Source organism: Cygnus olor, chromosome 10 (assembly GCF_009769625.2).
Source record: "Cygnus olor isolate bCygOlo1 chromosome 10, bCygOlo1.pri.v2, whole genome shotgun sequence".
NCBI lineage: Eukaryota > Metazoa > Chordata > Aves > Anseriformes > Anatidae > Cygnus > Cygnus olor.
In genome coordinates, this window is record NC_049178.1 from 2,692,745 (window position 1) to 2,716,581 (window position 23,837).

The 23,837-nt window shown below is 41.5% G+C and overlaps 1 protein-coding gene across 7 annotated transcripts in view; it reads left to right on the forward strand.

Annotated features, from left to right (window-relative positions):
- PHF2 (PHD finger protein 2) overlaps window positions 1–23,837 on the forward strand; it is a 104,766-nt gene that overhangs the window by 51,640 nt on the left and 29,289 nt on the right. For 4 of the 7 annotated variants that reach the window (XM_040568193.1, XM_040568188.1, XM_040568192.1 and 1 more), the window contains exons 2-5: window positions 8,227–8,312; window positions 13,186–13,300; window positions 18,571–18,731; window positions 21,384–21,525. In XM_040568193.1, coding sequence (XP_040424127.1) covers window positions 21,437–21,525 — 89 coding nt within the window. In that variant the 5' untranslated portion in view covers window positions 8,227–8,312; window positions 13,186–13,300; window positions 18,571–18,731; window positions 21,384–21,436. Of the gene's footprint in view, window positions 1–8,226; window positions 8,313–12,706; window positions 12,774–13,185; window positions 13,301–18,570; window positions 18,732–21,383; window positions 21,526–23,837 lie in introns of all 7 variants that reach the window. The other 3 variants (XM_040568191.1, XM_040568187.1, XM_040568189.1) reach the window with 1 other exon arrangement.

Here is a 23,837-nt window from a genome sequence, read left to right on the forward strand (position 1 = left end):
CGTGGATTTGTGACGCTCAGGAAAGGATAATATCACAAGGAGAACCTTTGTTTGTAGATCCCCACAGGAGAATTCACAAGCAGTAGAGACAGACCTCTGCGGCAAAAGGTCTGTGTGTGGGTAGCAGAACCGGGCACTTGCATGGAGACTCCCAGCTTCAAAACACTGAGCAAATGTTTGTTAATTATACTACAGCAGCCTTTGAGGTTATCAGGCAGGTATTAATATTACTGTTTAATAGGTGGAGAAATTGAGTCAAAGAAATTACGTAATTTACCTGGGATTAAAGAGAGCCGTAACAAGTGCTAGAATACAGCATGTGGGAGAGGAACCCACTGCTTCCTCATGATGTAAAACACGAGCTATCCAGTGGAGCTAGGTTCATCATCATTTAGGCTCTTCTTCAACAAGTCCCTTTTATTAGATGCTTGCAGATGTGCCTAAGTCAACAAGCATTGTTTTCCGGCTGCCACTGCTCGCTCCTGGGTTTCCTAGTGAGGTGACACTGATGTGTGCATCTTTCTGTTCTCCAAAATGATTTTTCAACTCGCTTTTTAGCTTTAACCATATCTGACAGCAGGCTTGAGGTCTCAAAAATTCGTGCATATTTTGTGAAAATATGTGGCTGATTAGAAGAGACAAATCCTTCTACTTAGGGAAGGGCTTGTCTGTTTGCTTATTAGACACGGGAGAACATACATGGAAGAGCCCTGGTCAGAGTTCACCCAGTAACATCCACCAGGAAAACAGAATGAGACTCAAATCCAGGCAACAGCTTTTCACTAGATTTGCTCCTCTTGGAACTACTTGTTTCTTTTCCTTGTCTTGTTTTTCCTTAACAACTCTCGTCTGCAATATTAGCCGTTGCATTTCTGGATGCTGTGATTAAGACCCAAGAAATCACTGTCACCTAGCATTGGCCTGTCTCATAACTACTGTGTAGCCAAGGGAATGTCTCAGTTTGGGGGCAATTACAGCTACTTTGGCAGATCTGATGAAAAGGAGTAATAAACACATGATCAAGTAGATATGTAAGCACCAGATAGCCATCAAAATGGGAACCATGATTCTTTTGACTGCTGAGAAGTCACAATTTTCCTGTGGTACCTGTAGTGGTTTTTTTTTCCCCAGATGACAGAGGCTTCTGAAACTCGATGTATATCTTTCCTATAAATGGCATCTTGTTGTTAAGGAAGAGTGTTATTGTGTAACGTGTGATAGATGACGTCAAGAAATTATACTAGTAGATGCCCTGTTGTTAAATGATGAGGATGAACTTAGGTTAATCACTAATTACCACCTTTATTACCCATAGAAATGCCACAAATGCCTGTTCTGCTCCATGATTGCCACCCCACCTGGGGCTTTGATGCTACATCCTCACGTGCTGAGGCCGAGCACCCTTGCTGCCTGTCCCCAAGCCAGGCCCTGCGTGGGCTGGAGCACAGGCCCCTCAGCACCACCCTTCCCTCTCCTGGTTCATAACCAGTGATTCTGCCTCCAGCTTCTGAGAGAAGAGAGAGGAGTGAGGTCAAGCACCATTTTTCGTATTAATGGTCCTTATTTAAAGCTAATGGCACAGAGAAGGGTCATCTGGTCTGTACCTGTTAGTCTGAATCATCTCAAGAGGTCTTTGCTTAAGTTGTTCTCAGCAGCCTTGTGGGGTGACGACCCCACGGTCTCATTAGCAGAATTGCTGTGTCTTACCCCACGCAGGAATCCTTCACTGCTGTTGCAGGATAAGGCAAGGAAATGAAAGGTGAACGATGCAGAAGAGAAAACCATGCATGATGAAGGAAGGGTAGGCAGATGACAAGAAAGGAGCGCTGAGGGTAAGGGCAGCTGTGTCCTTAGGTCTCCAACTTGGCTCTGGTCATTAATCGTTCAGCACAAGAAGGGTTGTCAGGCATCGCAGCCTGTCTCCTGTAGACTAGTGTGGGTCAGTGCCTGGGCGCTCAGTACGTCAGGATGCCCTGGCCTGGGGCTGTGCTGGTGACACTGAGCCCCAGGCTCTCCTAAATCCTTCGGTGGGACGAACACCACTGGTTCCCTGCACATGCATGGCAGAGGTGGCCTTGCACTTCGTCCTGTTGGGTCCTCACATGCCTCAAAGGTTGCATATGCTTGTGCAGAAAGTTCCCATGTGTCTGGATTCACGTTCGTGAAGCAGCTGGACGAAAGCTGTTCCTGAGCTGTGAGGAACTTCTTCAGCCATGCGATGCAGTTTCCAGGTCTGTGGCTGGTGGTTGAAGTTATTTGGCTTTGGACTGATTCAGGAAAAGAAGGAGAAGCAGATATGCAGTTGTGTGAAATAAGAGTTAAAATGTCATTTTTTACCAGTGTTAAAATTCTCTAAGCTTTTGGCATGCTTCTAGTGAAGTGGTAAAAGATGAAAATGGAAGTTAAATTAAATAAACAGAATATAACAACTAATCCAGCGGTTTATTTGCTAGTTACAAATTCTGAACAGTGTATTTGACAGTGGTTGTGACAGACACTACTGCACTTAGCAGCAAGCTCTGGAGACCTGTTTTGTGTTCAGCTCTGCTGCTGGCCTGCCGGGTAACCTGAGCAAATCCCCCAGTCCTGTTAGTGACACCTTCCGTGCCTGTAGGTAGGTACAGCTGTGCTGGCCTTCTCTGTAGACAGAGTGTATTTACATGTAATGCCTTAGCAGAGTGCCTCAGCAGGAAGTGGATAAACCATGGCATGAAATGAAAGCTAACAGGTTAAATCTGTAATCAGCTGGATGAGCCGGAAAGTAGGGAAAGAATGTTTTTTCCCCACTCCAGAAACTGGGACCTGCAATTAGGGGTGAGAGGTAGGAGTGAGGACAGGGTGCCTCTTCTCACCTGAACGAAGTGTGCTCCCTGATGGGTTACCAAACATGACTGAATCTTGCAGGTGCTCAGCATCCCGGGAAGCTGCCGTCATTTCCATCTGTGCTGTCTTGCAACGCTTCTTAGAGACCCAGTTCTCTGTGTGAAGACCTTATGTTTCATGCTGCTTTGTAGTTTGTGCAATAGTGGTCCTTGAGAAAGGATAAAATGTAAGATTGGTTTGTTTTCACAAGTTTTATTTATGTATTACTAAGTTTTAGTTTCTTTCCCATCAAATTGCCTTTTGTCTGGTTGTTTTGTTCTTTGATATTTTTCTGCACTTGTCTTCTGTACGATAATGGTTATTACATGGTTTTAATGGAATGGATTAATTTTTCTCATTAACCCCTTAATAGGATGGGTTAATTTTTCTCCTAAAATTACTTAAATGTCATCTCATTGAAGATTACAAATCAAGGTCCTCATAGACATTCGTGCTATAAAAACAGTTCAGATTTATGCACCTTTTGTTGTTGTTGCCTGCATATAAAAAGTCGTTAACTTTGTCAGAATGCTAACATCTGAATATCTCTTCATTGTGAACACAGAAGCAATTTTGTTTTAAAGTGGCAAAGGGCAAAGTTTCTAATAAAAATGTAATTTCTAACCTCTGATTGCAAATGCTTCTGTTAGTGCTAATTCTCATTTAAGTCACTGTAAAATGTGCGATATATCAGCTTAAACAGCTACAGTAACAAATGATTTACTTTTATTATTATTATTATTATTAGCCTATAACACTTTTGGTAAAATTCAAATGCATCAATAACAGTGCTTTGCTTTTATCTGATGATCAAATCAGTTTTACACTGCCTCAACCTGAGCTAAATTATTTTAATAACATTTAAAGTCAGCCGTTAAGTTGTTTTAAATCATCCCAACGAGATATTCTTGGATACACAACAATTAACCTCTTCTTCTAGCTTTACTGCACTTGGGCAAAGACGTGGAGCGCGTTTTCTGAGGCTGCTGTGCTGCCTGCATCTGCACTGCCGTGGCTTGCACCGTAACCTCTAGCTCCGGCTGCTGCCCTGCTTCCCAGCTGGCATCTTGCTGCTGCAGCCTCTCACGTGTTCGTGCCCACGCCACAGTGTCTTTGCAAGACGTCTTGGGGAGTGTTTTCTTCCCTTTTTTCTTTAGCCTTCGTATATTAATTTTTTTCCTTCAAATCTGCTTTGGGAACCTGATGCTTTCCCCAGGAACAACATATTTAGTCTGGGAAAACTTCCTAATTGTCACACAGTTAAGAAGCTGTAGCTAGAGATGGTTCACAGAGAGTGGGAACTGTCAGGGGGTCTGTAAATACTTGTACAGAGGACACCCACCTCATACCTGCACACGTTTGAGTATGAAATTGCAGGCAGCGGTGGGTTACCCTCGCTGTGTACGCAGGACTGTGTGTTCAGCCACCTCTGTCAGCCTACCTGCTGTAGGGTAAATGCTGTGCCACTTGATCTGTGAGCTCTTGCAGCAGAAGGGGATCTTGTTGGGATGTCAGTACGTTGTTTTGGGGATTTTACGGGCTTTCTGAAACCAATTCTTGGCCTGCTGATACAAATGGATCAACTAAGTCTGCTCCTGCTGTTGTTCTGAAGGCTGCTTCCCCTTCTGCCTGCTGCTGCTCGCCCCTCTGCTCCCTGCCCATCTTCCCCTCACAGGAGCAGCTCTCCACAGCTTCACCCCTCCAGCCCCGTGAAGCTGCAGTGTCTCTCTACTCAGCCTTCTCCATCTCCTCCTGGCCTGTGGGAGTCTTCCTGCCAGTACCACCGGCCTGTGCTCACCTTTCTCCTCTCCTCCCCTCGTGCCGCAGGAGAGCAGGGCTCAGCACAGGCAGAGGCCAGCTCCTGCTGCATGCATCCCGTGCAGTTGTTCCCTCTGCAAGTGAGGAACAGATTGCGAGGAGGCTGGCAGCTGTGTCTGTCCTGCGACGTTGGCCAGTGTTCCCACTCCCCCAGCTTATTTCCAGCTCAGACTGTGCTTTTGTAAGCTCTGCCTCGACACTACATGTGCAGTTCTTTTGCTGAACCTCTCGTGTCCATTTTTATCTCATTGGCAGATCTGAATAATTGCACAAAAGTGCTATTGAGAGGTTTTTTTTTCCAGTTCTTTGCTGCTGATGGTAATGCATCCAGGGTTCATATTGACAGATTAATGTGCGAGTCGGTGCAGCAGGGGCTGTTGCTGGAGGCTGCTCCCAGGCACGCCGCGTGGGATCCGGCATTGTCTAACTTGGAGCCTGTTTGATCATTGTAGGGGGTCAAATGGTCGACTCCAGTCTTTTTTATGTTTGCATTTCTCTCAGGCAAATAGGACAAAAAAAAAAAAAAAAAGAAGAGAGAAACTGGAGAGACTGAAGTGGAGCATTCTCACACACAAAAAAAAAAAGATACAAAATACAATGCACCTTTTGTGCTAAAATTTGGGGGGGGACACAGGGCTTGAGGGAAAGGGCAGCACTGTTCAGCTGCTGTCGATGAAATGGTTTTATTCACCTATTGGAATGTGATTTTATTCTATTGTTAATTAGCTACTTTGAGTTTAAAATACACGTGTAAGTTAGGTAGGAGACCACTTCAGGACCCTGCGCTGACCTCTGCCAAAGGCTGGCCTGGCGAGCTTCTCGTCTTCCCCCTTCACAGGTGCAAATGTGCTTTTGAGACAAACTCAGGGATGGGCCATTGCGGTGGAGCTGACAACAGCCCAGCAGCCAGTCCTTGTTCCTGTGCTGGCAGGAATTTATTTGGGGATCGTGCGTCTTTAACTATGGAAATTCAATTTTTGTGCCCACATTCATGTGGAAGCCAGCCGGTGGAAGCGGCTGGCAAGTCAAGCTCTGTTCACTGAGAAAAGGGGAATGAACTGGAGCCAGCTCATAATTTTATTAATGATCGTCAGAGTCATTTCAGTAGGGGTGATTGCTTGGAAAGTTTGTACTTGCAATTTCAGGTGCAGTAAGGATAGCAGTTTCTGGCTGCTGGTAGCTGTAAATGGCTAATCATTATTCAAAAGCCGTGTTGTGGTGGAAGAGTTGACTGCAGCCTTCAGAGAACCATTTGAGTTTGAGGTCAGTTATTTTTACTCTTCCATTTTGTTCTAGTTAAATATTTTTACTTGCTCTCAGAACAATAGCTCCCACCACACTGAAGCCTTTGCCCATTGCAGTAGCTTTTCATACCTCCTCCTGTAGCGATCCATGCAGTGCGCAAGGGTCTCATCTGCTTAGTTTAGCTAAATATAGACTTTTCAAGCCCTTGTATAGAGCCTAATCCATACCTTTACAAAGCTTGACAAGCTGAACCCAGTGGCATAAGCAGCTGATGCAGCTTTACGAGCAGAGGAATCCTCCACATTCTGTTACGCTTGTTCTAATCTGCCAGGGTTTGTTTAAATTTTCTACTGCTTAATCTGGTATTTTACTGCCTGTACGTACTTGACTCTGAGGACTGGATTGTTACGATGATTTTTTCCTGTCTGCAAACTTACTCTTCAGTTTTCCATGCTGTCTGCCCAGGGAGACCCAGTGATTTTGTATCTTTTCAAGCAACTGTTTAATACAAAAAGCATCAGCCAAATCTGTGATTACTTTTACATGATTCAGAAATAGAGTTTTGTTTACCAGAAGTGCTGTTGCAGCTCTGCAGCCAGGCTGAACTCTCAAAAATGAGAATTTCTGCAATTTTGGTTGCAAAGCTTCTTTAGTTTGGCAAGGCCTGGGTCCCATACTTACACTGGTGGCTACAACAGGGTGGAAATGTCCACAAAGGTTTCTGGCAGAATCTTATTTTGTGGTCATAAAAAAATATTTATTTCCATATCTTACCTTCTTTGGCATTTTCCAGCTTGGTGGAATACTCACTGTTTGTTTGTTTGTTTGTTTGTTTTTTAATGCTGTTTTTCAAAAGCAGGTAGATCTGTGGATTGTAATCATGATCCTTACAGTTACACGTCACTGCGTGGCTTGGATTCAAAGCGGTTTCAAACCCACCTCTGTAAATGCAGAGGGTCATCGTGTATTTTGATTTACATGGTTCTGTCACTTTTTCAAAGCAGCTCCTGCTGCCCCGAGCACGCCCGTGTGTGCATGTGTGCTCACTCATGCTGTGTGTGTGCACATACCTGCACCCCCAAAGTCACAACAAGAGCTCTGAGCTCCACATAGCCAGGCAGGTGCTGCACATGACGGCAAGATGACACTTCCATGATATGGGTCCAAACCCTTCCCCTGGCAAAAGAGATATATTGGAGGTTTTGCTAACTGAAGAGCATGGAGAAGGTGTTTCAGGGTGTGAAGCAGGGAAACTCCAAGGCTGCTCCTGTTGTGGTGTGATCCAGCCTTGTTTGTGCTGGTGGCCAAGGTGAGGCTGCCTTCGTTGCCTCTCATGGCTCCTCTTGCCTCGCTGAGCTCCCACGGAGCCATAACACGAGAGCTGTATCTCACAACCCCCAGCTTTCTGCAAGGCACTTGAAGGATATTTTTGCGTATGTGCTGCAAACATGCACCTCGCAGTCTGGGCTGTTTCAGACAGAACAAGCAGGAGCAGAATCCTGTTTGCTTTTCCTCCTCATGGAGGAGCGGTGCCATTCTGGAGTTTGATTATTTGGCTGGCTGCTCAGTGCTTCAACTGCGCAACATCTTATCTTGGGTACTTCATTCCTTCGCAATTTAGTTTTGTTTTTCCCCAGTGCTGTGTTGTGCCATTGGATTGCATTCACACAGAGTGCCCGCAGGCTGCACTGTATTGTTACGTATGTTGTGCATCCAAAATAATCTCAGTGGGTGTTCCAAGCAGCTGCCATGATACAACCCATCTTCTTGGCAGCCAGAAGTGCTGTGAGCTGTGTGTCTTCTTTTCCTCTTCGTCTTCAGATATTGTAATAGAAAGGGAACCTATAGAAGACTTGTATATGGTGTACTTTGGCAGAGTGCTCCAGTACCTAGCAGCTGTCCATACATGCTTGGTGAAGTTGTGTTTTGTTAATTAGGTTTATGCGGGAGGGCACTTGAAGAACAATGTGTAGGCACAAAGTGGTCTGCTTAGGAAAAAAACATTCTTGGGGACTCTCTGCCACATTTTAATGGGAGGTCCAGAGTGAGCTGGTAGTGGCTTTCTGAAAGCCACCTTTTTTAGCACCACATCAGGAACGTAGGCTGTAGAAAATCCAATCGGACTGTACTAGTGTAAAGAGCAGCTAAGTTTTGCCTGGGTATAGCCGTTAGCAGTCAGCATAGCTGCATACTAAATGCGCAGCTTATAGGGTGGTGTTTTTTTCTTTCATTATTAATTGTGTGCTTGCATGTTTGGAAATTGACTCAAGCTAATGTAATATCTGCTTTTAAATATTCCAGCTGTGTGGGTGTTGAAGAAGAGGAGGCACCAGACATTGACATCTATCACTGTCCAAATTGTGAGAAAACCCATGGAAAGTCTACTTGTAAGTATACTTGCATGGCTGGTCCTCAGATAGATGACAGATTCTGTATGTTTAAACAAAAGAATCTTCCTTTTGTTTTGTTTTGTTACAGTAAGACACATGTAAATAGATTGTGTCATAAAAACTAGAATTCAAAACATGAGGCAAAAAGAGGTGTCGGGGCGGGGGGGGGGGGAACATGGACTGGATTCTAGAGATCTGAATTTAGCTCCCAGCCTCACCTGGCCTCAGGCAGTGTGCATGAGCTAATGCAAGGCACCTTACCTCTTCTGCTTCAGTCCCCAGTCTGCGATGAAAATAGCACGTCCTCCCTTAAGCGTTGTGAGGCACTTACTGCTGTGGACTAGACAAAGGTCTAATACAGTGATTTTCAGAAACTGCGTGGTGTTTTTTGTCTTTTGATGAGAAGAGTAAGAAACAATATGTTATGGTTTGCCTGGGTATAAAACTGTAGCAATTTCAGCGGCAGTCAAAATTGTAGGATGCGCTGAGGATGCCAATTCTTGCTGTTATTTCACAGGTAAAAGTTTTCCTGAGTAAAAGTGATAGTTGATCTCAGTGGGAGCTTTGTCTGGGAAAGAATTGTAGGATGTGTTTGCCTTTGGTCAGATTAATTCACAAATTCTTTCTATTACACAATCGGAAAGAAAAAAGAAACCAATTGCTGTAAAAGATTAAATGCTTTACTTGAAAGCCATTTATTGTAAATAAGCAACAGTGATGTGGATGTTCTCGCTCCTTTGCGACATTACAGCAACACACAAAGGAAAAGCACTGTGCTCATCTCCCACGAACACAGAATCAGAACATTTCTTTTTTAGTGAGAAATCAGGGATGGGTGGAAACTGATTTTTGTTGTATTAAAACTCAGTAATACTAAAACCAGCTAATTATTCCTGCACTGTCTTGAAAATTCAAGTTGAAAAAAAATTCTTGGAGGAAAGGGGAATGGTCTGAAATGTTTGTTTTGTGGTCAAAAATTGAAATTGTTTTTCCACTCTTTTTCAAAATAAAGTGTGAACTGGAAACCTGGACAATCTGCAGCTGTTCTTGTCACCCAGATGGTCTGCTAACAACTGGTCCAGCAGGGCACCCACAAATTGGGCACACTGGCAAAAAAAAAAATAAAATTGGGAGGCAAGTCCTGAAGGACTTAACAAAATCAGTATGTCCCCACAAAATGTTTTGATTTAAATGAATCAGTTTTGTTGGAAGTTTTTTGACAAATGTACTGGAAATTGGTCAAACAAATAAGCACAAGTGATCTTAAAGCAAGCAGTTTGTCATTACAATGGCCTGCCTTGAAAAGGGATGTATAACTACAGATACTCTGAGGCTATTATTGAGCCAGTGTAGGAGAGAAAGCAGAGGACTTCTGAGAGTTTTGTGTGACATTGAGATGTCTTAGACTTCTTCCACTTTGCTTTGAATTATGAATGGTGAAAGACACCTACTTTTCAGTGTGTGTGTGTGAGAAATCAGACAGAAGTAGCCAAAGTCTACAATCAGGAATTAAATATAAATCCTGTTAAAAACAGTGGTGCATAATCGTAGAATTCAGAAATGGCAGTTTTTGATTAAAAAGACTACAAGTTGAATATGCTAGTTAAGATGAGGAGAGTTTAAACTAACCAGAGTCTTCTGATGCTTTAAGAAGGTTTTTGGCTATTTAGTTCTTTTTACTCCAGTAAAAAGACTCCAGACTTGGCAGTATATCCCTCAGTCTGCATTGTACAGCATGGCAGAAAGTGGAGCTAGAACACTGTCACTAGTTATAGTTTTCAGTGTCATAGAAATACAGAGTGTTATATAATTTTCCCATAGATCAATATGAGTTTGTTTTCTCTCTACAGATGCATTATGGAAAGTTAGATGATGTACAAGACCAACCGTCAAAGTAGTTACGTGTAAAGATCTTGGGAACATTTAAACATTAGTTGTTGATTAACTTACCTTCAGTTTTGGTCTAAGATCACAGATTCCTCAAGCCGCGTTGCAGTTTTCACCATTAACCAATAGAATCATGGATTCTGTTGAAAAAATAGGCTGTTATCCTGTAGCCCCTCCTTGCGGAGTGCAATAGGCTAGAAAATATAAAGACCAAGTAAATGAAGGCAGGAACAGCTTGACTTACTGCATTCATTCTGGCAGGCATTTGTATGCAGTACATCCTGCTATGCTGCACTTAGCCTCTGTTGGGACTTCCACAAGATGATCAGTTTCATTTGTTTATTAACTGTTCCAGTATATGTTTAAACGAGTTATCTAGCAGTATCAATTTTGTAATAAATGAGTAAGTGTTGTCCTGAGCCAGTTGTTCACTGGTAGGATTTAATTATTGCAAGATTAGCAAAGGGAAACACAGACACCAATTGTCTGTTATGCAACTTGTCTGGATTTAAAAATATATGTGTATTTCTGGAGCACACATTCCACAATATATGTTTTCCAGATGTCAAATTTTAAAATCATTTTCCTCCTCTTACATTCTTCCACTTTACCAATGTGGCTTAGTGGCTACTATTTCAGAAAATTGCTTCCTGTCATATGACATTTTAAGCCATTTCACTTTAATGAAATTTGTAGGGACTTCTCTTTGGGAAAAATTATACACATTCACAAAAATTTTTCTGACATCATTTAAATAAAATGTAAGTGCTTTGTTAAGGCAGACTTGACTCATTTTCATAACACAGTCTGAAATGTTTGGTTTGACTGCTGCAGTGAAAATCAGGGTAAGTTCTCTGGAATCAGGGAAGTTACGTAGATGCAAGCAGACCAAAGTTAGGCTGAAACTTTTTAAACAGTTACAGCCTTTCATGTAAGTCAATAGAGAACTAATATGGTGCTTCTAAGTAGCCCTTCATCATAAATACATTTGAAAAACTGTAAGTACACCTTTGAAGTCTAGAATTATACATTTTCAAATCATAAAAATATATTCCTTCTTTCTTCTGGAGGGTTTTCTGTCGGAGGAGTGGGTTATATTTTTCAAAGGTCAAATTTTGATCAGAAAGTTCTGCAGAAAAAGAAATCTGTAATCATTTAAGAAAAAGTCCTCTTTCTGGCCAAAGCTAGTATTTGTTGCACATGTTAATGGACTTTAATCCTTACTGCGGTGCTCATGGTAAAGATGAAACATAAAGAGAATGGCTGAAAATGGGCCAAATGTCGACTGTTTGATGTAGCATAATGGTCTACAGCAGCCGGACTGCTGTGATCCTTGAGATAGCACCTCCTGTGGAGAGTTCTGACAGCAGATGCTGCTTGCTGTCGTTGCGTGAGAGGTGGATGCCTACCGCCTCCCGGTACCCAAGGAAATAGCTCCCTGGTGCTTTCTGGAGAGTTGCGGTGGATTTCTCAAATCACGCTGATTTGTCGCTTTTATTTCTCAACGTGCAATGCTATCTGAAATATAATAAAAGAACATGCTAATATGATAAGCTCTTTAATCATCACTGTGAGAAGCAACACCTGTTTTGCTGGGACTTGTGCAAGGAGTCCCCGTGCTCCATGGCTCTGTTGGGAGGGGGCACTCACTGGGAAGGAGAGAAGAGGAGGAAGGTTCGGCATTCATGTAGGGCTTGTTTCCTTTGTTACCAGGAGCACTGAATTAATACACTAAGCCTGAGAGTCATTAAGATAAAGAACTAGCAGCTTTAATGAATATATCCAGCTAGGCTGGAGAGCTGCATGGAACTAATAAAACCAACATGCTTTGTGCAAAACCCGGGGTGGATTCATTGGTAGATGTAATGGAAAAAGTTAGCTTGTTCCGGACCGTATGTCTTATAGCTGTGGCCTCTGGATTCCTTTCTTAACGAAAAAGTATGTGGATACGTGTGTGTGCATGTGCAAAGTGTGAGGAAAGAGTGCCATCCATGCATGGCTGCTGAGGAGATCTCGATTTGGAGGTAAAATGTTTAGTTCCGTGAGGTGTAAAAAAATAAAGTTGTGATGTATGAAAATTCTGCTAATGGTTCTTGGAACTTTATGAATATGCACTTGGGACAGTACAGTTTACTGCAAAAATGAGCATGTCCAAGCAGACTGTGGAAATAGGAACAGCTGAGAGAGCTAATGCTGCCTAAGATAAAAACTGGACCAGTTTTTCTCGCTTTGTGTTATCTGGCTGTCAGAGGCAAGGCAGAACTACATAGACATTTGACTTGCTTATTTGTGCTTATTTCGGCTGACCCTTTTTCCATGAGAAACTTGCTTATATGTCAGTAACCCACAGGGAGCATAAGGGACCTTCTGTCTGATGGTATCAAGTTAATGCATAAACCTGGCTTGCCTTTCAAATCCTAGAAATAAGAGAAGTTGTAAAAATTGCATTTGTGGTGCCCTTGCATCTTTTTTTTTTTTCCCTGTTATGTGCATGTTGTGTGCAGGGCATAATTCAAAGCCCATCCAAATTGATGTCAAACCTACCACTGCTGGACAGACCTTTAGACAAAGGTAATTCATAACAAATATGTTCATAAAGACCTATGTGACGTAGTGACAGAGCAGAAAAGTGTCTTTCCTAAGGGTTCTATGATAAGGATTAAGTGTGTAGTCTGACAAGTACAAAATGTCCAGAGCCTGTGTTTGCATGAAGCCTGTGATAGCTGTGCAGCTCAGTAATTATCCGTCTGGTTGCCCTTATGTTACAAAACGAACACTGTTCAGTATGTAATAGATCTTCAGACTACAGTATAATTGTCTAATGGTGAATTGAGAGCAATACTGAAATTTTCATGGCAGCGTAGTGGGGGTCCCCTCATCTCTGCTCACCTAAGAAATGCCATGAAGATTTGTCCTTCCTTCAAACGTTTTAATAATTTTCTTCTACTTAGCATATGGTACTGTGCAACCCATTCCTTTTCAGTGAAAAAGAAAAGAAATTGGCATAAACACGATACTGGACAGACTACAGAGGTCAAACCTGTACAGAACGGGAGTCAAGTCTTTATAAAGGAACTTCGAAGTCGTACTTTTCCCAGGTAAGTTGTTTGGCTGCATAAGTAAACAGTGCTCTTGTGGAAAAGCAGATATAGCCCATTTCGTATGAAGCTGATTGTGATGCTTGCTGAAGGCATTGGATAGTACAGGGTTATGAAGTTTAAGTGAACGCTTCCTTATTGCAGATGTCCCTGGCTCTTCCATGTTTTGTTTGTGCAGCAGTATGAAAATCTACTGTTGATTGAACTCAGCTCCTGCAGATTTCAGTAGATGCGAGTATGTATGAAGAGAAGAACAAGAATGTGTTTGGCCCCTACAACATATGCTTGAATAAGAGACTAACAAATTTATTGCATAGAATTATCCAGCTCTCAGAAATACTAATGGTTTTGCTGAAGTCTCTCCATCTTGAAAAGAACAATGACATCCTCAGTTGCTACAGTGACAAAGACTCTCTTATTTGGGGTAATGAATAGTGCTAATTGTTAGGTGACATGTTCCGCACTTTATTAGGCGGCTTCACAGCCATTTGTAAGAGTGGCGATTTTTTTTTTTTTGAAGTAGGCATTAGCCAAATGAATTCTTAATTATTAATGACTAATTATTTTAGAAGTACCCGTAGAAACTGGTAAAATGTACTTGGTAAACAGAAAACTTCTTTATTTTACAGAAGATTTGATCTCACTTTAATTTCAAATATCAGTTATTAGGCTGGTTAAGGAAAAGGCTGAAAATACCCCTGCGGAATGTTGTAGTGCTTGCTTACAGATGTATTTCACTGAATTCAGTACCCAGTATTTTTACTTGCTTGGCTATTTTTATTTGGGCCTGCTTTATCTTTGTCTTAGCCTTTTTTAAGTACAGAACAATTTGAAAGGTTGCAAAGCTAATTTAATAAAAAAAGGATTAAAGTCTAAGCAGAATGTTTTCAGTAACCTAGGATAGCCTCTGAAATTGCAGGTACAAACAGCTTCTGAATCTAAAACCATAGGCTTGTACACAAAATCCAAACCAGCAATATACCCTAAGAAGTAAGTGATCACATCAAGACTGACATTCCTTTCAGAGGAGATGGCAATTCATCTAGTTTTTAGTGAATGTCTTCGTTTCCCCAGTCACTCCAGGGAGATGTGTTCTCAGTTAATGCTTTCAGCACCTTGCTGAAAGTTATACAAAACTGTATAGGATATCTTCTCTAATTTAAAGAAACAGGAATTTGACTGAGTGTATGTGCTATGCCTGGGTGTCTGAGAGGTTTGCATATTCTTGGAAGGTCTGTGCTCACATATTCAGTATCTATGAGTCATTCCCAAATTATTTAAAAATATGGACCTCCATTTTTTTTTGGTTTGTTTGTTTCCCACTTCCATGCACACATAAGGAAATACATGCTGCCAAATAAGAAAATATCTCTTGCCAAATTAAAGTTACTGAGCAAGTACAGTCTGTAGTCAAAGCGAGTCCCTGCAAGATTCAGGCCTCTGGCATTGACACTTCTGGCATTAGTAAAACAAAGTCCTGTTGAGAAATTATCTCTTCTAAAGAAAATGAATGAAATCTGCAGATGTTCACAGAACAAAACCCAATGCTCAGCAGTCAGAATCTGATGAAATGAAAACGGGGGGTCTTCGTTTAAAGACAGAAACATCATGGCTGATTCACAGAACACAACAGTCAATTATAACCAGTTAGTCCCTTGGTGAGACTCAGATCAAAAGGAATAGTGAAGAAAGCAAACAAGCAAAAAACTGAATTCATGTCATTCAGCTCCTGATTTTTTTTTAATACCGAAATAGCATTAGAATAGTAACAGTAGTAATAATAACTAAATTAATTGTTCAGGTACTTCAGTGTAGGTGTCAGACTCCATTTTGGCACGATCATTACTAGACACTTCTGTGGCACATACAGAAGCAAACCAGACTCGAATGAGTATGTGAGATGTAACTGCAAAGGTTTAATGGTATATCAATACCATTTGCTCAAACTGAGAATAAACTGAAAGACTATGCTGCATCGGGACAACAGAGGAAGTCACCCAACCTATGTGGATGACTTGCAGCTTCCTATTTGTTATTGCTGCTGCTGCTGACTCTCTCTCACCATCCATTTCTTTGGCTTGCATGGTACCTTTGTTTCCTGTGCTTATTCAAAGTTATATTAGTGCCAGATACACTAGACGTACCTGTAACAACCTGTCAGATGCTATTTTATACCCAGGAGGTAACTGAAATCTATGAGTATGCTCTAGAGCTTTCCATAAGATGGACGAATTTGATTCACACTCCTGTCATTACGTGTAGTTCTAGTCTGTGCTCTTTGTTTCCCAAATGCTTTCTTCCTCTTCATTATCAGCTCACAAGATTACCTGGAATTTAAAGAGAAGCTTAGCTTCAGTTAATTAGTATCTACTTTGTCAAGAGGTATCCTAGTTCTCTAAAGCAGGAAACCCTCCGTGAGCTAATAAGCACTCTGTGGGCAGCAAAGAAGTGTCAAGCTGTAAGAGCACATGCAAGGACCTAATTTCCCCAAATGCTGCCTTCCTCTGAGGTTCTTCCCATAGCTTACATCTTGCTCTTTAAAACCTCCAGTCTCCATCCTTCATATGTTACTGCTGCCTGGTACTGCTGTTTGCATAAATACAGAACGCTGTAATCCCTGCCAAGCCTCAGAACGTACCTGTGAGGCAGCAGGATCAGTGCCATGAACACTGGATCAGCGGTATATTCCCTAATGCTCGGTGTTTCATGCTGCTGCCCACCTGGCCACCTCTCTGGCGGTTTTCACTCCATTTCTTGCTTGCCTTAGGCCGTGCTGCTCAGGGGTGCCCACACTGTGGCACAGCAGCAGGAGCATGGCGCTAAGTGCTGGCATGGGCGGGCTGCGTGGGTCCCCACCGTGCTACCGCTGTCCTTGAGGCAGTGCTGGGGCTGCATGTTGCTTGCGGTGTGAGCCAGGCTCTCCCAGACCCAGTGACTAACCTTGCCTCCTGATTGCCCACTGTGGCTGGGATGATCCAGAAATGAGCTGTTTTCTACATCTTACCCCTGCTTGCATCCGGCAAGTTTGCATTCTTACTCTCCCTGGGAAGCCCTGCCACATGAGTGCCTGTGAAGGAATGCATTTAATACGCTTCTCGCTTCCCCTGCCTTGCCCCACATGCCTGATGTGCTTCATGAAGCTGGGTAATTGCAAACCCCTGCTCAAGCACTTATGCGCCCAACACAGGGCATGCGCAAGGCAGTCTTGTGTTCGGTACTTGGCCTAGGCCATCCCTGTGGAGCGAGGTTTCACAATACTGGGGGCTGTGTCCATGCCTGCGCCAGCCACTGTGATGGTGGCATCCAAGGCCTACAGCATGTGCCTGGTGTCTTGCAGGCCTGGCTGATCGCATGGCGGTCTGGGGAGGGCCGCGACTGGGGCCTGGCTCGCTTCGTGCCTGCAGGGATGCAGCACATGTAACGCCTGGCCATGACCTTCAGTGCCATCGCCTATCCCGCCCGTTTTTCTGCCCATTTTTGGTAACTCTGAAAACGTGAGCTGTAATTCAGAACTGATGCAGAAGAGGGCAGTCACGTATTGGCCTTCAAGGTTCTGGGTAGTAGTGCTTTTGGGCATAAATACGCAAAGTTTTGTTATTTCCACTGTCCCCAGCCTGCCCGTGACGGAGCTGGCTGTCCCCACGCTGCAGGAAAGGCCTGAAATATCTTCACAAAGACCAAAGAGTTGCTTGGTTACCCAGGCTGGTTCAAAGAGAGACGAACAACAAGCAACATCTGCTGGAGCGCTTTTAGGCCTGACGATTGGTTAGAGTACACTCATTTTTCACTTTGAATTCAAAACATTTTGCTCTTGAAAAGATCTAGAAATTGGCCTTGAAATTCTTTTTACAGTTGTCGGTTTGAATAACTGATCATTTGATAAACTTGCCCTTTTATTAGTCACTTTGAAGCCCTCTCAGCTACTTGAAAATAATTTGCAGAGTATTTCCTGAACAATTTATTTGACTACTTAAAAATGATTTGCAAAGTATTTCCTGGACAATTTATTTGAGATTATGTAGCATTTTAAACTGTACCTTCTTTAAATTGAAATATTTAACACTAATTTCTTTGACATTAATCACTGGTAACTTGACAGATTCCTATAGTTAGGAAAATAGTCTCTCACCGTAAGCTGCTATTTCAGAAGTTTCCAGTAGTTGGTGTATTAGAGTCAATTGCGTTGGTTGCAGATGGTTTTAGTATGCCTTACATGCTTTGCAATATGCTGCGTTATGGCTTTTGTCTCATGCACCTCCTTTGCATATAACTGAGGTTTTTCAGTTAGTTGTGATCATCAGCATGGTTCATAGGAATGAAATTAGCTCTTTAGGCACAAAGAGATCTGAGCCTCCGATTCCATGGCTTTCCATCATGTATAGTCACTTCAACCTACTCCAGAAGAGTACAGGATGCTGCTAAAACATTGTTTAGCACCTGTTCGGGGCAGGTCTCAGTGACAGCCTAAAACACCATGTAGACTAATGCCATCTGAAAGACTATTGATTTTTAGCTCTGTTGAGTAAATTTTCCAAGACCTCGGGGTTTATTGTATCTAGTGTAGTCTCTTCCAAAGACAGGACTTTGCCTGGTTCTCAGAGGTGCTTTGCATATAGAGTGCGTATTCCAGGTAATAGGAATTTGTTTGTTTGAGGGTTCTCAAAATAAATGTTTTCTTTAAAAAAAAAAAAAAAAAAATCACAAATATGAACTTGTACATTTCATGACCGATAGTTTTTTTTTTTTGTCTATAGTTGCTGGCATTGTGCATTCTTGCCTATCTGCAAATTGCTATTTAGAGAATACTTTTGGTTGGCTTTCAACAAATATACCACTTATTTATGTGGGAAATTGGATGTTAAACAAAAGGCATACAAGTCATACTAGAGTTCACATTCATATACTGCTTACTTCAATAGAGCTACCCACAGCAATATAGAAAAATCATAGCATAGCTGGCATTTGTAAACAAGCTAAGAATTGGGTGCCTAGAATCCACTGCTTCAGGAAGTTTGGGTTTTCTTTTTTTTTTTTTTTTTTAAACAAACAGAATTGAGGTTCAAGCACATTCTAGGTCTCAAAAACAGCTGAGACACCCAACTGAACAAAATATGCCAAGTAGGCATTAGGGAGAAGTGACTGTTATCTGATGATGTCAGTTTATTCTTGTTTGCTTATAACTTTTTCCTTTCAGTAGTGAAATGCAGAAGATGCCAAGCTCTGCCTGGAAGCACCTTACCATTGAACCTTACCTGTGTTTACTTTTCTAGTGCTGAAGATATAGTAGTGAAAGTGCCAGGCAGCCAACTAACAACAGAGTATTTGGAAGAAAATGGTTTCACAGAGCCCATCCTGGTTCCAAAGAAGGATGGTCTGGGTTTGTCTGTGCCAGCACCCACCTTCTACGTCAGCGATGTTGAAAACTACGTTGGTGCGTATGGGGCAGCAATAGCTGCTAGAGTTCATTTGCTTCTTTAAAACTGGTCCCAGGGCTGTGAAAACGGCTCCCTTGCCTGGAATATCGCTGGTCTGCCTTTTGGTGCAGACCAGCAGTAGGGCAGGGTGGCAGTCAACTGCAGGTTAAATAACCAGAGTCTTTTGGAGTGTATGTCCAAGGCTTTGGAAAGATGAAAGGCTTTGGAAAGATGGAGGCAGCTCAAAACTTCACGGCCATGTAACCCGTATATAGGCTGATCAACATACACTATAGAGGAAGCCTGGAAGAGGCAGAAAGAGGGTGTTGCACACCCTGCATATATTCATCCATTCCCCAGGTGTGGCAGAGAAGAAGTTTGGCTTTTGGTATGAGTCAAAATAATCCCAGGGTAATTTTTTCTCCAGGAGCCAGCATGGTCCTAGTGGGCTGTGACTGTGAGAGGTGAGGGACTGAAAGGTAGCATGCACTGGCATTGCTTGCTACCTGCTAGCTCAGAATCAGTAGTATTTTCTCTTGTGATTTTACAGACAGCAATGAAAATGAGGTTTTGGGGATAGGGGGTATATATGTGTGTTTTATGGCCAAAGGAGGAAGGAGGTTATGTTATTGTAAAATACTGACATCAGACCTTGAGCTATGCAAACTTCAAGTTTTATTATGTAGTGGTAGCCTGTAATTAGCAATTAATCCACACTTGTTTCTTGTACCAACTTGTGTATCTTACGGTGAACCTGAGCCAGACCACATTGTACTCAATAGCACTGTATTAAAATAGTCATTGTAGTATCAATAAATTGTTCCTTTGGGCCAAGTCTTAATTGATTGCTGCCATCTCACTTTCTATTGAAGGAATTACTAGTCTGAGACTCCCACTCTGCAGAGGCAGTCCATTTCAACACTGGTGTCAGTTCACAGACAGAGCTTTTGTCATTGCTGCTGGTCATTTGGATTCGTGCTGGCATCCTCCAGTCTCTAACCTGGGCAGGGTGTTGTACTGCATCTTGCAAGTCATCACGTCATCCACCCTTGGAAAACATACCTTGGCCAGGAGCCATGAAACTGCTCTGAAGTCACTTGTCTCATCTCCACATCCTTTTTCCTTTAGCATGTGTGATCTTGTCTCTTCTCTCTCACTCTGTCTCTCTTCTGTGTCAGTTCCAATAAGATTACAGAATCACAGAATCGTCTAGGTTGGAAGAGACCTCCAAGATCATCTAGTCCAACCTCTGACCTAACACTAACAAGTCCTCCACTAAACCATATCACTAAGCTCAACATCTAAATGTCTTTTAAAGACCTCCAGGGGTGGCGACTCAACCACTTCCCTGGGCAGCCCATTCCAATGCCTAACAACCCTTTCGGTAAAGAAGTTTTTCCTAATATCCAACCTAAAATTCTAAGATTCTTGTTCCTTCCAGTGTTCTGGTAAACTGCCGTCCTTTTGGAGCTGTGACTCCAGCTCTAATGTACGTCTGTGTTTCAGGGCTCCCTTCATCTCCTTTTATAACCTGCTAACCACTCCTCCTTCTGTGTGGTACTTACCAGGCCATTGACCTATTCCCCAAACTGGTGGATGCTGTCAACAACCACTGTTGTTCTTGACTGCCTTTGTTCCTCTTGCAGCGACTGTGTGCAGTGAGATAACTATGAATAAAGGAGAATTCAAGACCCCTGATTTTATTGTCATTTCTATCCCATTGCTTCTACAGGAAACATATTTTCCTTGCCCATCTGCTACACTTAGCAGATTTTCTTGTTTGACCTAGGTGCTCCTCATGCATCTGCTGGCTTTCTCTCAGCGTCTAGCTGAAATAATCCACCTCTTCCCCCCCCGCCCCCCCCCCCCCCAAAAAAAAAAAAATTGTTAGTGAAAAGCTGAAGGGAAGAACACAGGCTATTTAATCCAAAGCTGGCACCAGATTTTTAAAGTGAACAGAACAAATACAATGCTGGTGTAACCTCCATGGGATTGGTTGGCTTCAGTGAGATTTTGCAAGCAGGAATTTATTTCACTGTTTTTAATTTATTACATTGGACCTGGAATGTCTTCTAGAAACAATCCAAAGCAAGTAGTGGAGGACGGAACACCACAAATGAGATTGCCAAATATGTCATTACTGTGCTGGTGTTTTGTAGGGGGAAAAATATTTTTTTTCTCTCCTAATGTGATAAAAAAGTCAAAATTTTCATGGTACACCTGAAATATTTCTTTAAAAAAATCATAAATAAAATCTGTAATAGAGCATGAGGAAAACCATCCTGAAAGATCTGCTTGACAAGATATCCTGTACAGTATTGCACTCAATCACAAGAAATTTACAGTGTGGTGGGTAGGGCTTACTCCATAGATATTCAGGTATTTGCATATAATTTTCACCAAGCAAATAATGTCTGTAATGAAAAATAATATTAATCCTTTAAAAATAAAAACTATGGAAATAATTTTATCATGGGGCATGAATAAAAAAGTACCATTTTATACATATGCAGTTTATGTATGTAAACCAAATAAATTACAAAGGCTAAGAAAATCAACAAATAAAAAGTTTGAGATATTTCTGGAAATGCTAACTCACACCCAAGCATACAAAATGGGACAAGTCAGGCCACCAATCAATCTCCCTTTTTCATTGAATTAATTTTTAGGACCAGAGAGAAGTGTTGATGTCACCGATGTCACCAAACAGAAAGACTGCAAGATGAAGCTGAAGGAATTTGTGGATTACTACTACAGTACAAACAGGAAAAGGGTCCTCAATGTGACTAACCTGGAGTTCTCGGACACAAGGTGAGCTGGTCCAGCCTGCGGCACTACGCGGTGCCCTGGGGTCTGACTGCTGCATTCTGAACAGCCTCCGCCTTCTCTAGTGGTTCTCGCCTTAACAAGTACTGCTCTAGCCTTGGGATCCTGGTTTCTTGTGATGCTGACAAGTATGGCTTTGTCCATATGTAGCCATTTTAGGGAAAGCACGGAAATGAAAGTGCTGTAGCTGTATGAAGAGTATGGTGTGTTGTGGATTAGTTGGGCCAGAATTTTTCATGGTAATTCAGACATGCATATCATCACCATTCACATGCCATCAACATTCACGTATCAGAATGGAACATTTTTACATCTTTTCATTTTTGTTTTAACTCCAGTAGTACAGGTATAGTTAATTCAGTTCAACTGTATACTAGAGAGTTATAACTAAGACATAACTAGTTGTTCCAGGAGAGTATTCTCTGCCTTGTCCTGGTGGTGAGCGATAATGTTGTATGTTCCTATTATGATCTTAGATGGGGTTTGACACGTACTGGTAAAACCCAAAGAAAGAAGGACAACATGGATTTGTGGGAGAATATGGACAAAAGGGGTCTTTTATTTCTATATATATATATATATATGTATATGTATATATATATATAGTATAAGCTATTATATTATGAGAGATGAGACTCTTGATGGATGTAAATCAGTGACAGCTCTTCTTCCAGATTAAGGCAATCTCTAAACGTGTTGATCTCCTTGGAACATTCTTTTTTAAAATGTGTTGTGACATAGTGAACACCCTATTCATACAGCACTGGCATGAGTGCATTGTATATTGCTTACTGAAATCTTCTGTTTAAAGTAAATAGATGAGATGTGGCTCTAGGTATGGAATAACATGTCACTGGATGTCCTCGAATGAGAGTAAATTTGAAATGATTATGATTTTGTAGTCCTATACTGTGTGTTAAAGTTTCAGTCTCAGTGCTTTTGCAAGTTAACCTGTAATCTGGATGACAGCAGTTCAGAACTAGAGTGATGCTGACGTCTCAACAGAAAGTTGGTGTGTGTGTGTGTGTGTGTAACAGTACCAGATGAGCTCTGCATTTGAGGCTGAGGTGCTTTAGTGTTTCAGTGAGATATATGTCATGATACTGGCTATGTGAATATCATCAATCCTTAATGACAGGAAAACTACTATTCTTCTCATGCTTTAAATTACATGCTTTACATATAGGATAATCAGTTGATGTAAATGCCTAAGAGTTCAAGTTATTGCTTTGTGCTTTATATAGCTGTGATTTTATTCTATAAATAGGTAGATGCATCTATAATATATTGAAGTTTATGCAACTGTGTAAATTATTTTTACAGTTCTTGTAGTCCTTCTGGGTATCTAATGCTTCTAATGGGAAGTGTTAATGGAGGAAAAGGTTCCTTTTTGTATAAACACAACACAGAAAATGATGAGTGTCAACAACAACGACAAATAAGAACGGTGGCTTTGGGGACCATTCTATTTTAGCTGAGGACAGTAGACTTAATATAGCCTTTAAAAAGTAAGCTGATGAATAATTACAAGTTCATTTATTTTTAGGCCATTTTAACCTCAAGCCCTGTAGTTAGTGTTTTAGTAGTGCACACCCATTCCTGCAGAAGGCATCTGTAGTAATAACAGGCTTCTAAGATTACCAGTATTTTCAGTAGGAATTTTTTTAGCTTTCTGCCATTATCAGAGAATAATGGGAGGTCTTTTATTCTGAAGGACTACTGGGGCTGTCACTCATATGCTGCCAATTTAGACATTAACTAGCAAATATTTTATCTCTTAGCATAGACAGTGACATTTTAATTGAATGCACTGCTCTGTCTTTCCCTGCCATTTTAAATGGGGCTATTGTTATCAGTATTTGACAGTGAGCATAAATGACACATGGGAGCTTTTAATTTTAGTTTAAAGTGCAGATACTCTTACGGAAGTGATATTTTAGAGTGTCCAACAGTGAACTTCAAACTCCTACAAATAGTAGGCCAAATTTTCACTATTTAAATATAAAATTTAACACATTTGGGGATGAAAGACTTATAATACTTGCTTCTTACACCACCACATCATTTTGGCTGTGATTAATAATATACGGTATGCTTATATAATTTATATAATGTATTTAAATGGTATGTTTACTGTAAATAAGACAATATATAAATTAATTATATATCATACTTTAAGTATATTAACATTATCAACCCAAATTATATTTTTTCTTCTTCAGAGTTTTTCATGTAATTTAATCAATCTAAATAAAAAGATAACTGATTTTCAGCAGCAAATCAAGACTTATTTAGTT